The 14840-nt window shown below is 37.7% G+C and overlaps 1 protein-coding gene across 8 annotated transcripts in view; it reads right to left on the bottom strand.

Moving 5' to 3' along the window:
* Positions 1-14840, bottom strand: part of LOC128984169 (protein hu-li tai shao) — a 156049-nt gene that overhangs the window by 54259 nt on the left and 86950 nt on the right. For all 8 annotated transcript variants that reach the window (XM_054403488.1, XM_054403665.1, XM_054403609.1 and 5 more), the window contains exons 3-8: positions 7941-8062; positions 4678-4867; positions 3183-3334; positions 2308-2538; positions 2007-2150; positions 103-201 (exon numbers count right to left, since the gene is read on the bottom strand). In XM_054403488.1, coding sequence (XP_054259463.1) covers positions 103-201; positions 2007-2150; positions 2308-2538; positions 3183-3334; positions 4678-4867; positions 7941-8048 — 924 coding nt within the window. In that variant the 5' untranslated portion in view covers positions 8049-8062. The remainder of the gene's footprint in view (positions 1-102; positions 202-2006; positions 2151-2307; positions 2539-3182; positions 3335-4677; positions 4868-7940; positions 8063-14840) is intronic.

Raw genomic sequence — 14840 nt, 5'->3', positions numbered from 1 at the left:
TAGGTGTTATGACAAGATTTATAGTATAAGGCTAAAAAGTAGGCAATAGCTTTTTTTAATTGCAAATTATTGTATTTTTAGAAGAGTGTTATGATGATTTACCTGAGTTTCACAGGCCAGCACCAAGTTGTAAACATTGTAGAAAGCTTCTTCTATCGACTCACCACAGCAGACGGCACCGTGATTGGTTAATAGCAATACCTATAACAGATAAACAGTTCAATGCAAGAGACCACAGATTAAAATTGTGTTCGATCTAGCCACAGTAACCAATTTTTATAGCGCTTAACCAAATTTTCTAAATAATACTACACCAACCCCTGTCTTTGTCATAAAGTAGTATTATGATAATGTCATGTTTTCAAGAAAAGAAATAATGCAGCAATAAAAAATTCTAACTAGCAAATTTGTTTTTTTTTTATAATGAAATCTTCTGCGTACCGTACGTTTAGACATCATCATTGATTGCAGCAGTCACGGAAACGTTATCGTCGACGTCCGCAATCACGGCAAAATCATGAACATTTCCCGCGGCCTTGTAGACATCAATGACATCATCGTCGTCTCCCGCGGTCTCAGAAACGTCATCGTCATCGTCCGCGATCGCGGCAAAATCATGAACAATTCCCGCGGCTGATTAGACATCACCGTTATCTCCCGCGGTCACGGAAACGTTATCGTCGACGTCCGCAATCACGGCAAAATCATGAACATTTCCCACGGCTGTGTAGACATCATCGTCGTCTCCCGCGGTCACAGAAACGTCATCGTCGTCATCCGCGATCGCGACAAAATCATGAACATTTCCCGCGGCAGAGCAGATATCATCGTCGTCTCCCGCGGTCACGGAAATGTCATCGTCATCTCCCGCGGCCACGGAAACGTCGTCGTCTCCCGCGGCCACGGAAACGTCGTCGTCTCCCGCGGTCACGGAAACGTCATCGTCGTCTCCCACGGTCACGGAAACGTCATCGTTATCACCCGCGATCGCGACAAAATCATGAACATTTCCCGCAGCCGAACAGATATCATTGTCGTCTCCCGCGGTCACGGAAACGTCATCGTCGTCTCCCGCGGTCACAGAAACGTCATCGTCGTCTCCCACGGTCACGGAAACGTCATTGTCGTCTCCCACGGTCACAGAAACGTCATCGTCGTCTCCCGCGGTCACAAAAAAGTCATCGTCATCTCCCGCGGTCACGGAAACGTCATCGTCATCTCCCGTGATCGCGATAAAATCATGAACATTTCCCACGGCCGAGCAGATATCATCGTCGTCTCCCGCGGTCATGGAAACGTCATCGTCCGCGATCGAGGCAAAATCATGAACATTTCCCACGGCTGTTTAGACATCACCGTCATCTCCCGCGGTCACGGAAACGTTATCGTCGTCGTCCGCGATCACGGCAAAATCATGAACATTTCCCGCGGCCGTGTAGACATCATCGTCGTCTCCCGCGGTCACGGAAACGTCATCATCATCTCCCGCGGTCACGGAAACGCCATCGTCGTCGTCCGCGATCGCGACAAAATCATGAACATTTACCGCGGCCGAGCAGATATAATCATCATTGGCTTTCGCAGTTACGTAAACGCAAGACGACGATCGCGGCAAAATCATGAAAATTCCCGACTTTGAAATCAAATTTAAGACTAAATTCCGACTTTTCAAGACCATTTTGAAATTCAATACTAATTCCCGACTTTCCCGATTTTCCCGACTACTAGACACCCTGCTTTCTATAAGTTTTTTTTTTTTTAACTCTAGTCTCTACACACTGATCACAAATATATTTTTTGAATAAAAATGGTAACATTGTTATATTTAATAATCTTCAACTGAGAATGTCAGCAAATGATGATTTAGTTGGCTCATGACAACTAAACTATCACGAACAATGCAATTTAACTACCCCTACTTATGCTAAACCTAAGCTAAAAAACCTACCTACCTGTTATGATATGTGTTTGTGTGTAAGTTTATGTAATGGTGTACTGGTATATACCTTGTTCATTGGCCCAAGATCTCTCGCGAGTTTCTCCTTCTCCTCAGGTTCGTTTAGGGAGCCGAGATAGTTGTGTTGACTGACCTCGCCTATCACAATGGACTCCTGGCACAAAGGTAACAGGCCGCACTTTGTCGATGACACCTGTGCAAAAAATAAATGTGATAACACCATTCCACTACAATTACATTGATGTGAAACTATTTTGTAAAGGGATAGAGCTTAGTAAGCTATTCCTAACCAGCCAATTGGCAACTTCAAAATTTGTTGATTTGGCTCTACTTTACTATTGTATATTTACCGCCAGGACGGAGGGTGTATGCAGATGGATGATACACTTGATGTCAGGTCGGGCTGCGTGGACGGCTGCATGGAGCTGGAAGCCTGCCACATTCACTCCAAAGTTGGTGGTTCCCTGCTCTACCACGGCCCCCTGCATATCCACCTTTACCAGACTGCTGGCAGTGATCTCGTGGTATAGCATGCCAAACGGGTTCACCAAAAAGTGCTCCTGGTCTTGATTTAATCTAGCCTGCAATCATTTTAAAATGATTTACAATTATTTATTGCTAAATACATATTTTTTGTTTTATTATCTCAATATAAAAAGTCTAATTTGTAAGTTCCAAACTATTAGGTTATAAAACCCTATATAAGTTATAAAAACCTTGGAAATATTGAAAAAGTATAGGGAAAATTTTAACTTTTTCTTTAGCTTTTAACATGTGTTTAGGATATCCTCAATAATCCAGACTCTATTACTGCAGACTTTGGTTAATCTGGACCGCTGGACCCTTTATGTGGACTTGCCTAGACATCATAGTTTGATCCTGACTGACAGAAATTAGACGGCAGTCCATTCAAATTTGACCACATACAATCTTAACTATAACGGTAAGGGTATCTTAACAACAATCCCCTATAAATACAGGGGAGGGGAATTTTAGCCATATAACTGCATGCTAATAATGAATTTTAGACAGTAGTTAGGCTTGACTTAAAAGGCATTAAAAAGAAATGGGATTTAAAAGTGAGAACATTGATGTTAAAAAGCAAGGGAATATGCTTATTTTGAACTCCACTCCATTTAAGCTAACAAAAATATCTTTAAAAATACTAATACCAAGTTTGTTAACAATATACGGTTTCTAAATATAGTAAAAGAGTAAAACTTACAGTGATGTGATTGTAGATGTTTTGAGTCCATCCGTATAGGTCCATGAGTCTATATACAGCAGCAAGTTTACATCTTAGAATTTTTTCTCCTTTTGCGTAACCCATACTTTCTACCCCTCTAATATCATTTATTGGCACCACACAGTTTGAACCTAAAAAAAGCAAAACACATTGTACACTTGTTAAAACTTAAACTGTAGTAAACAAATTCAGTAGACGCTTGATTATCCAGATATGTCTTAGTCTAGTTATACAACAGTATTTCAAACACAGTCACATGTTTTAGAACAGTTTTAATTTGAAAAAATCAGCCTCCCTCCAAAGCAGGGGTGAGAGTGTCTTGAGTCTTACAATTAAGTGTTTGTTTACTTGACAATGGTCAAAGCTTGCAATTGCTCGGTATGAAATCTTGGGGTTATTATTTTAGTGATGTCATTGTTTTACTGAACTGGGTTTAAATAAGCTTTTACAGAATTTTCTTTTCAAAACTAAAAAATATCCTTGTGTTACACTTAATATATTTTTTCCTTTTGTAAGTACTCAATTGATGTCTGAGATATGTTGTAATAATGATAGTTAGTAAATACTGTAATTAAATTGTTTGAAGCAGACCAAGCTTGTAGCATTGAAAACTGATGTTTTACAATAAAGGCGGTATTTTTTATTAGTTACCTAATTACGGTTTTACTAATTAACTTCTCACTTTTAATTGATGGTAGTAATACTTATATGGAAATACTTCATACTTAGTTTATATTTATACTCTATAACTGATTTTCATGAACCTTCATTAACATGGTACCTAATCCTGCTAATTTAGAACTACCTTGCCATATAAAGTTTAAGATTAGTATTAGTCTGTTGTACATTAACAAAAAAAATCTCTGGAAGGGTAAAATTAACAATGATGTCATTTAATCTATAAGGCTATCACCAATGTCAAAGTTCTACGAAGCCACTTTTTTACAACCAGATGTACATCTTCATGGTATCAAATATTTGTTATCTTCTGGTTGGTAAACATCCCTTCCTATATATTTTAATTATTAAATGTAAAACAACTTTTAAATCACAAATTTAATCATTAAGTTTTTTTTTTTTTTTTTTAAAGAGGTTGGCGGCCTCTTTTAACCTTGCGTTTGCCCGTCCACATAGACTAAGCGCCCGTGCTTGGATCGTTTGCAGCAAAGCAAGGAGTAAGCCGGTACAGTACAAAGGTGAACTGTACTGATAAAATGTTATCGGCAGTGACCAGGATCCGAACCCACGACATCGCTGCCTTGGGCCGGAAGTCCGCGACGCTACCGACTGAGCCACCGACTCACTATATTTATGTCTATTTTGCACCATTATATTTGAGGGCTACTACAATTTGTAAGAGTCATGGATTTGGACATGTTATTTATTCATATCAAACTTGACATTTAAGTACTTTTGCTATTCCTTATACAACAAGATCTAGCATTTACACAGTACTGTAGTCAGTTCAAGTTACTTTTAAAAAAGTTGGTGTTCTGCAGACGACCGCCCTGCACGCCCATCATGTCGGAGATCTGCTGTAGCAGTCCGGCTGGTCCGTTGCCATCCTTGAGTTGTGTCTCTATGATCCTCTCCAGCTCCTCTCTAAACAACCGAGAGCTCATGATCATCTCCACCCTCTTCCTCCGCTCCATCTCTCTCATGTCCTGCAACAAAACCAAAGTTTACCCAACACTATCCACTAAACTCTTTAGCTATGATCTATAAGAACATAGTTTATTATATTTCCAGTAGCTATTGATAGATGTAGACATTCACCCGTATCGGTGTGGTGAATTTAGCCACCAACAAGAATGAGCTGATCTTGTATACACAATTCTTAACTAAAGATAGAATCTTTACACCAGCCCACTTTGTGAGTGGTTCATTCATTATATTCTATTTGACTAAAAACCCTCTACTAAAATGGAACATACATATGGGATCTCTACTTTAGTATCCATAAGACAATGATACAATCTAACAACTCATCGCAGACAACAACGACTAATGGCTCCGACTTGCACTATTATGGTTGTTTTGTTTGTGTGTCAATCGAGTGACTTACAAAATAAGTCAAAAGTTTAAGTCAAGTTTAAAAGAAAACTTCTACTTCTTATCTATATAAATAAAATTAGAGTTTTGTCTGTACATTGCTTAGAATAATGAACTTTTTGGTTATTTTTACATTTCATAGGTCAGAGAAACCGAATCAAACCTTATCTCAATTTCTGTCTGTCTGTCTGTCTGTCTGTCTGTCTGTCTATCTGTCATTCTCTTGGTAACGCTAAAATACGCACTTTATTACAACTACTCCTCAATAACTATAGCACTGTCCCGCCTGAAACTTATTTTCCAAATACTATACATATATGAGATGGTTTTAGACGTATTTCATCGAATATGAGACAGTTAGATATTTAACAGTAAACCCTTGAAAATCAAGTTTTTGTCGATTTTTGACGTGGAATTTCTGGAAGCCCATGTTAACCTTATGAGAAATGAAATTATTGAATCTTAACAGCTGTTTCAATTAAACAAGTTGGTTCTGTTCTGTGATGTTCAATAGCATTAAAGTTACAAGGATTACCAACAGGGTGCAGCACTAGCACTATTATTTCTTTTACATTTATGACAACAGCTAATTTGCAACCTGGAGGCGAGTGAGCGTAGCGAACGAGCTCCAACATACAGGTGAGTGAGCGTAGCGAACGAACTTCAACCAGGACGTGATTGAGCCATGCAAACGAGATCAGATAGTAAAAATAAAAGTAAGCCTACCGTTATAGGATCGACCGGCAGACACAGAGGTAATTTAACCTTTTATTGATTGTCATACCGATCCGGAACAACAAAAAACAACATAAAATGAAGCTATGTATAATAGTTTGGCCAGCATATCTTAAAATATGCAAACCAACTGCTGTTCGTTATATAAGAAGGTTTCAACTGAATATTATAAGATCCCCGTGCGTAGAACGGGTACACAGCTAGTCATTAAATAAAGATACAAGACAAATTTGTATTACAGTACGGCCCCTCAAATGTAAAATCCTAGCAAATCCAAACAGAGTTTGTTTTGTATTTTGTTGCACAAAAACTAGCAAAACAACAAAAAATTACATTTATTGGTAGGTACAATACTTTTTTGAATATTATAAAATAGTTTAGGTCTACATCAATTTGGAAATCTGTTATTTTTTCTAAGTGTAGTCTTCCTATTAGTATTTAATTATTTGTATAAATGGGCTTTAAAACTTTGTATGCAATAGTACAGACTGTTTAGAAAGTAATATTTATAATACTGTAGGTACTCAGTTAAGGCTATTATGTGTTGATTTTTTTAGAGACAAAGCCTAATACTCGCTGAAGGAATACTTCAACATCTATTAGGATGTGGCGCCAACTTAGCCACATCTGTGATGCTCCTAAGTTCTATACTTTTTAATATTTATTATGTAACAGCTGTTGCTAGTTTTGTTAAACATTTAGTTTTGACTATGTTATGATTTAGCACACTTCTTCATTCATTTGTAAATAAAACTTTATTAAATATTCGTCTGATGTGGCGTCAACTTAGCCACATCTGTGATGCCTGTAGTGTATACTTTATTTAATATTTATTATGTAACAGCTGTTGCTAGTTTTGTTTAACATTTAGTTTTGACTATGTTATGATTTAGCACACTTCTTGATTCGTTTGTAAATAAAACTTTATCAAATATTCGTTCATATAGTGGTGATATTATTTCATACAGATTACACACACTAAGGCCTTGGTTGAAGTAATTCGGTCCACAGCCTGAGTGTTTTAGATATATTTCTATTCCACTTTGTAAAATATGTACAATCAAGTGATTTTATGTTTTTAATGACCCCATCAGTCCCCCATGGGGTAAAAGATGAAGAACCGGTAATAAGGTGATATGGTTATAGGGTAATTATTTTTAAGTAGTTATAACAGGTGACAGCCCTAATAAGTTTGGATTTAAAGAGTTCTACTGTAATTCAGTCAGTATCTAACTTTTGTCAATTAACAATGAGTAATTAATTACAAAACAACAAAACATTTTTGTCCAACACCTGAAAAAAATACCTCACCAATAGACCCATATTACAATATAAATGAGTGCATAGAAGAAAATTCATACATGCACATATGCCAGCTCACTTCATGAAAACATAGCGAAAACCTGTCCAGAAGAAAGAACCATGACGATTCCCCGATCTACGGATGGTGGTGAAGACATCGCTTGAAGGTAAAATCTTTGACTATTAATACAACTAGACATTCCATCCCAAGTTAAATTTGTAGCCTGTTTTTTTTTTTACCAAAATTGCCGTAGTTTATGTAAGCCACCGACAGATTGTGCTGATCTAAATTACTGATTTCTGTTGAATACACAATCTTTTTTACCAATTCAAACTACAGTAAGGGAATTACTTATTGTGAGCTATAGCACCTGTTATGACCCATCAACTTGGCCAGCAACAAAAATAAGGTAGAAAATAGAGTTTTAGTCACTAGCTTATTCTGTGACTGGCTCACACAACTACGTTCTTTTTAATGACAAATTGGCTACATCGGGCTACATCGACGAAGGGACGTCTACTAAAAGGTAAAAATGAGGTGCTTTAATATTCCTTAATGATTAAGTGTGTCACAATAAACTACAAATGATCTACTGATGGTAATAAGTATACAAAAAAAAAACACACTAGAATAGGTGAAAAACTTACTGCATCGATATCAGCTGGTCTCATTTTACTCCTGTCATCTTCGTCCACACCATCGGAGCCAAAGCCGTTGGTCTGAGGCGGAACATCTGCTTCGCTCACGTCCGTCATCGTAGTACCAGCTTCTAAAAATAAAATAAATTAAACTGTAGTATAAAAATGCGGTTATCATTATATCATCCCAATTTAGTTTTTGAACAACTGCATTTCAATCCTATAGCCAAACAGTTGGTGTGAATTATTTATGTAGACTACAAACACGGAAAACATTCACTCCCTTACATGCTGCACACAGCCTTAAGTTTGAAAATGAATTTTAAAAAATGAATATTTTTTATGAACAAATAAATGTTTGAATAGGCTATATAATAAGTTAATTTTGGGAGAAAAATCATTGATAATTCACAAATAGTTCATTTAAAACCAAATTAGGCTAGTAGTGTACTATAGTATTATTTGCTCAGCTACTGCGACCCTACTCACACACATAGACCATTAGTGTACTATAGTATTATTTTCTCAGCTAGTCCACGACCCTACTCACACACATAGACCATTAGTGTACTATAGTCTTGTTTGCTCAGCTAGTGCGACCCTACTCACACACATAGACCATTGACTATTGGATACTGAAATAAACATTCCATCTATGAAAACACGTTCGCAAATTTTTTATTTAAAAAAATCATAGTTATGTAAGCCACTAACAGAATGCGCTAGGGTCTAAAATTATATTTTCTACCTCATTTTTTGTTGCTGCTAAAAAGTGGATGGGTCATAAGAGTTGCTATAGCTAAGTCATTCCATTAGTAAGTCTGTGTATTTGACAGAAATAAGTGATTTTGATCGGTGCAATCTATCAGTGGCTCACATCAACTACTAAGATTTTGGTAAAAAAAAAAAAAAAAAAAAAAAAAAAAAACTGGGGACAACTTTAACATGGGGATGGAATGTCTAGTTGTATTAATAGTCAAAACATAGACGAAAGGATTAGGACCTATTGACCTGCCACGTGATACACCACGGACTCACATAAATTTGACAGTCAATATTATTTCAACTTTGCTATCAAATCAATTGATGCTTTTGACTTCAGTTCAAAATAATGATTAAAATTCTACCAAACGCCTATTTGTTCTCGTAATTATTTCGTGTTTAGGCTCATCTTTCATGGAATTAAAAAAATCAGTATCTCAAATAATTTAATTGTCAATCAAACATGATACGAATTGCGATTTTGAAGCATCATACAACAGGTGCATGTTATATTTCTAAAGTGAAGGGGGACAGGGATTTCAGAGGTGTCGTGCTTTTCCAGCGCGTACTCCTGTTCTAACAGCGCCGCTGTCTAGGTGTCCCTATTTCCAGGAAGGACCTAACACTCACGTTATCGTTTCAGACTCGTGCGTTCAGGGGTGCGTGCGTAAGTCACCTCTCACAGCCTCCGATCTCCAGCCACACCCACTGAGCAAACAGACTACAGTATAATAATGTTTGAGAAAAAGGAAATGTCGATTAAATAATATATTTAACACAAAAATAACATAATTTATTATTATAAAATATTAAGCTAACACAATAAAAACTGAATAAATTGCATTAGGTCATCAATGTAGGTGAGAAAGAGGTTGGCTTGGTTTATTATCACGTACACAAGGGAGAAGAGCTCGATGTGTTGACTCAGGCTTGGTGTTAGGTGTTATCAAGGGTCACAATGACTGGTCTGATAAGAAGTGCCTCGGCGGACCGGGACTGCGTGCCCCCCCCCCCCCCCCCAACCGTATATGGCGAGTCTGATACAAACCGGTCAGACGTCCGCCGAGCCACGCGCTCTCAGCAACTCTACCGGCAAATTATGGCGAAAACGAACTGTTGTTAAAATAAATACCACATCTAACAAACAGATGCTTATCGGTCATTACAGAATATGTCGAATATAGTCTACAATAGTAAAACGTCCTAAAACATTTTCGATTACTATAGCCTATATTATTTAGGTTTTGAAAATTATGATTCTTTCCACAAATTAATAGTTTTGCCATTTTTTTGTATTAATTGCTACGTATGTAATAAACCATTACATCACTTAAATAAATATAAAAGTTTTATTCAACCGATGCGGTGGACAGAACAGTAATAATTCACTGGCGCAGAGAGACATGCGACACGAGGCGTTGAAACGTAGAGAGTCACAATGATGATACATCACTGGTACTGTTACTGTATACATATCCTCAACCAACAACCCGTAGTTGGAGCTACTTGAATCGCCGCCCTTCTATCTTCATCATGACCATGACGGTAGACACGGGCATTGACCTGGACAGAGCAGTGGACTTATGTTTGTAATGAGCTTGTCATTGATACAACTAACTGTAGTACAGCCACCAGTACATCTCCTTAGACGACGAGAGAGAATCTTAAGAAGTTGTTTGACAATATGTTATGGTTGATGTACATCGATAAGAATGATGACTAAATATGTTGGGATTAGTGTGGAAGCTGACAACTTGTGTGACGGTCCAGCAATACAAGTCGAGCTTCAACCCTCAATGAAGCCGAGAGTGAAGACCTTCGTATTGCCTACGTGTTTTAGTTTAGGCCCTACACTACTGATATACTGTCAAATTGTCTTGAAAAAAAAGTGGTGACGAGAAATCGGTTAGCGACGTAAAATTTGCAAACCTACCCACAGAAGTAACAATGTTCTCTTCGGTAAAACATAAAACTAACTCGCAGTTTGTAAGGCTAGCTCATGTACTGTAGTCGCAGCAAAACGTAGGTTATGTCAGTAAGGCGAATTTATTGCGAACAAGTTCTATGAGTACAAATTGTGTATTTTATCGGCAACGTCAAGTCCAATCAGCTTCTGTAAATTCAGAGTTCTGTTTTATTCTTAGTTTTGGAAAAAGCCTTTTTCTATTTAACAAATATTTTCGTTTAAACTCGCCTCGTTTGTTAACTGGCTGCTGTTTGGAGTATGTGTGCAGTTACACCAGTACATTGCAGTACAGTATATAGAGTTGACGTGTAGAAGTGTCTGTACAATGTAGTACAGGTTACAGTACTGTGCAGTTGCAACGCGCCGCGGCGGCGGCGGCGGCGAGCAGGTATATCTCTGAGAGATGACATCATCGTTGCGCAACCCCCCTCAGCCTCGGGGAGATTGAGAAAGCTCGCAACCTCAACCACAACCTACCAACCAATAGCAGACAACCCAGAACAGTTCGACGTAAATGTTTTTGGGATACATATTTATTTCTCGATCAACGTAAAGTCGTGTTTACAAAAATACACAGATGACTAGGCCTATTTTAGTTACCATCAACAAAGGAACGTGGAATGCTCTCATGGCTATTAAGTGGTTTGGAATACGGAATTTGTATCTTTTCAACTGCGGAAATAAGACCATTTTCCTCACAAAAAGACATTACACTATGATAAAAGAAGTTTTAACAGTTAAATGGAAATGGATCTTCAGTGCCAGTCACGTGCCCAGGATTTGGTTTGGGGAGGCTAAGTTGATAGAGGGTGTCTGGTCCGCCCCATAAGTAAACTTAAATTGAGCATATTCCATGTTAAGTATACTTAATAATAACGAAGACTGAAAGAAATAACATCAAATACTTTTACTTTTAGATTACATGTAATTTAACAACATATAGACAAAAAATTGGGGTGGTGAAGGCCCTCAAGGCCCCCCCCCCACGCGTACGTGTTCAGTGCACAACGTTAGTTATGTGTAATTGTTTAATAATATAAATCTTTTCTGTAATAAAAATGTGATATACAACATGCATTACTATATATTATAGGTATAAAACCGTGATATTGAGGTATTTCGACGGACTGTTCTCTACAGTGGGGCGTGGCCGGCACGGACCAGCGGTTAACTAATTGATAGTCAGGACCCTTGTCCGTCTTCCTTCTCTATTTGTGTTACTGTGCCCTTATCACTTATCGTGGTATGTTATGTGAGATGTTAGTGGTATAATTAGTCAATCGCTGATGGGATGATCGAATGATGAAAGGAAATTTTAAATACCCCGCCGCAGCCAACCAGCTGACTAAGCGAATTTCCATTTGACTTATCGGATTTTCGCTAAAACACCATACAGTATTTAAACATCATTCGCTTAAAAAATGAGTACAGTACTTAGGTTTGCTGCTACAAGGAATGTTATGAAGGTGTTTTAGCAAAATGTTAATAGTTTGGTTTGAAAAAATGTGCCAAATTTTATAAAAATAAATCTATAACTAGCTAACTCCAACAGTTTACAAGCCTTTAAAATAACATGGACATTTTAAATTTACAGTGTTTTGGCATTTTCTCTGTAACCATTCCCTGTACAACAAAGTAAATATATATAATATTTAATAGTACAATAGTATTTAAGCTTTAAAAAAAGTTCTCGGGAAAATGCGGGATCTTACTCTTTGAGAGTCAAAAATGGGAAAAATCTATTTGTACATCACAAATGCATAATATAATATATGGGGGAAGGGGGTTTCTTTGTCCCTCCAAATGCAAGGGCAAGGGCAGGTGGAATAGCAGCTGTCACCCGTGTATTGTTTTAGTACTCGCGGCCTGTCATTATGCATTAGCCACACAACACCATACGTCGTCACCGTCGTGTGTTGTTGACGGTTCACGGAGGCCTGTGGGAGGTGGCGGTGGGAACAACGGAGTGAGCCTACACGGTTATAGCACAGCATTCATCTTCATTCACGCCGTTAAACTCTGTATTGAGATGATGATGTTGTGAAGTAACATTGGTTATTGGTTAGGATGTTATCTAGTAATCCTGCAATCGTAGGGAATAAAGCCAAATCTGATTATCAGAGCCACAGTTCAAACGGTTTTATTCACTAGTTTTAAGCCAGGTAAAGAGTTTCGAGCACGCTTGAACCAACACACACAAAATCATTTAGTGCGGGATTGAATTATCTTGTATTCAAGAGGTTTTCAAGTAAAATCAGTTAGAGTCAAAACTGTAAAAATAAGATGTTCCCCCCACGTTTTCACTTCAAAACAAGATACTTTAACCAGGGTTGTCAAACTTTCAATTTCATTAAATATCAATATATTTTATTTTACATAATAAAATACAAAAATGTATGAATTTCTTTTATAATAGATTGTTCAACTGCTTTAAGTATGTAAGTTACCTATTTTATTACAATATAGAAATTATTGTTCATGCAGGGTGTCAGGCGTTCGATCAAAATAAACTCAAAAACTATTCCACATTTTCCATATTCAAAATTTAAAATTTCAAGGGAAAACTTGAAGCATAAATTGGCAAAAAATTCTTGTTTATTTAAGCCTGCAAGTTAATTTTCAAAATACTTCTGCGAATTACGTGTTTGCGATCCCAGCAAATTGACGATCTTGCTTTTCGGCGAAAGTTGTAAGGATTTACCACGATCGCAGCAACATCCATGATGATTTAAATCACGGCAACATGCGTAATGATTTCTGGCAATCGTGACAACATCCTTGATGGTTTTTAGTAGTCCCAGCAACATGTAATGATTTATCACGACCGCGGCAACATCCGTGATTATTTCCTACGATCATGGCATTACCCATGATTATTACCGGCGATCGCGGAAACATGCGTGGTGATTTCCGGCGATTGCGACAAAATCCGTTATGATTTACTGCGATCTTGGCAACATCCGTAACGATTTCTGACGATCACGGCAACATGTGTCGATAGTTATAGCACAGAAAATATAATACTTTAATGGTTTATTCCATTGTCTGTGGTTATGGCGACTGTGAAAAAATTCTGTGTAGCCGGGGTCATGAGCGGAGTTAAAGGGGACGTTGATTGGCGGATACTGAGGATTAGGAGGACCTTGTGCGTTGTTCGCACCAAAACTAGAGACTTTAGTGGATTTTCCTAAACTGATAAGTAACTAGGCCAATTACTGAAATCGTCAAAGTAAATCCTCGATCATCATACACTACAAGGGATTAGCACAGAACTAAGTGAGGAACTGAAAGAAAATAGACTATTATTCTTTCATTATTTTAGGTTTCAGGTCCCCAAAATTTAGGCATTATTTATATTCAGAAAGGGGTTTTGGTCAGAGATATCTAGCCCTGGGTTTTGGTAGAGTTGAAAACCAATCATGTATCCAAAGTCATAAGTCCTAAATTAATAATTAGGACATAAATCTGTTTCCTATAGTACGTTCATTTAGGCGGTTCGATGGCAAGTCCCCCCACTAATTTGTAGCTTAATGTATAGTCATCTGATTGATGTTTTGTAAAACTTCCGCCGTTGAGCTATTCTTTTAAACAGGTAGGATCAAATGGAGGAGATATATACGTATAAAACATATTGCCAAAATGTGAAAGGAGGTGTGAAGTCAATTTTGCCTTTTACTTTAATGTGTAATTTATAAGTAATAGCAACAGTGACAAACGTCACAGCCACATGTAAGTTACCACAACATACCCCAGCTATTCATAGATCAACACCTATTTTTAGATCTCCTCAATGACTTGATATCCTACCACGCCCTTCGACCTGTCGCTGTTGCCTATGTGCCGCAGCAAAACAGTCAACAGTGACGAACGTCACAGCCACATGTAAGTTACCACAACATACCCCAGCTATTCATAGATCAACACCTATTTTTAGATCTCCTCAATGACTTGATATCCTACCACGCCCTTCGACCTGTCGCTGTTGCCTATGTGCCGCAGCAAAACAGTCAACAGTGACGAACGTCACAGCCACATTTAAGTCACCACAACAACATACCTGAGCTATTCATAGACCAACACCTATTTCTACATCTCTTCGATGACTGGATATCCTACCATAATTTTTCTCACAATATTACTACTATTACTAGGTACCTATTTTAATACCTGTAGATTTTCAC

This window comes from Macrosteles quadrilineatus, unplaced genomic scaffold (assembly GCF_028750875.1).
Source record: "Macrosteles quadrilineatus isolate MER2022 unplaced genomic scaffold, UCM_ALF_1.0 Scaffold_1__1_contigs__length_201487025, whole genome shotgun sequence".
In the NCBI taxonomy this organism is placed as follows: Eukaryota; Metazoa; Arthropoda; class Insecta; order Hemiptera; family Cicadellidae; genus Macrosteles; species Macrosteles quadrilineatus.
The sequence above is the reverse complement of the archived record's forward strand: the minus strand, read 5'-3'. Positions and strand labels throughout refer to the sequence as shown.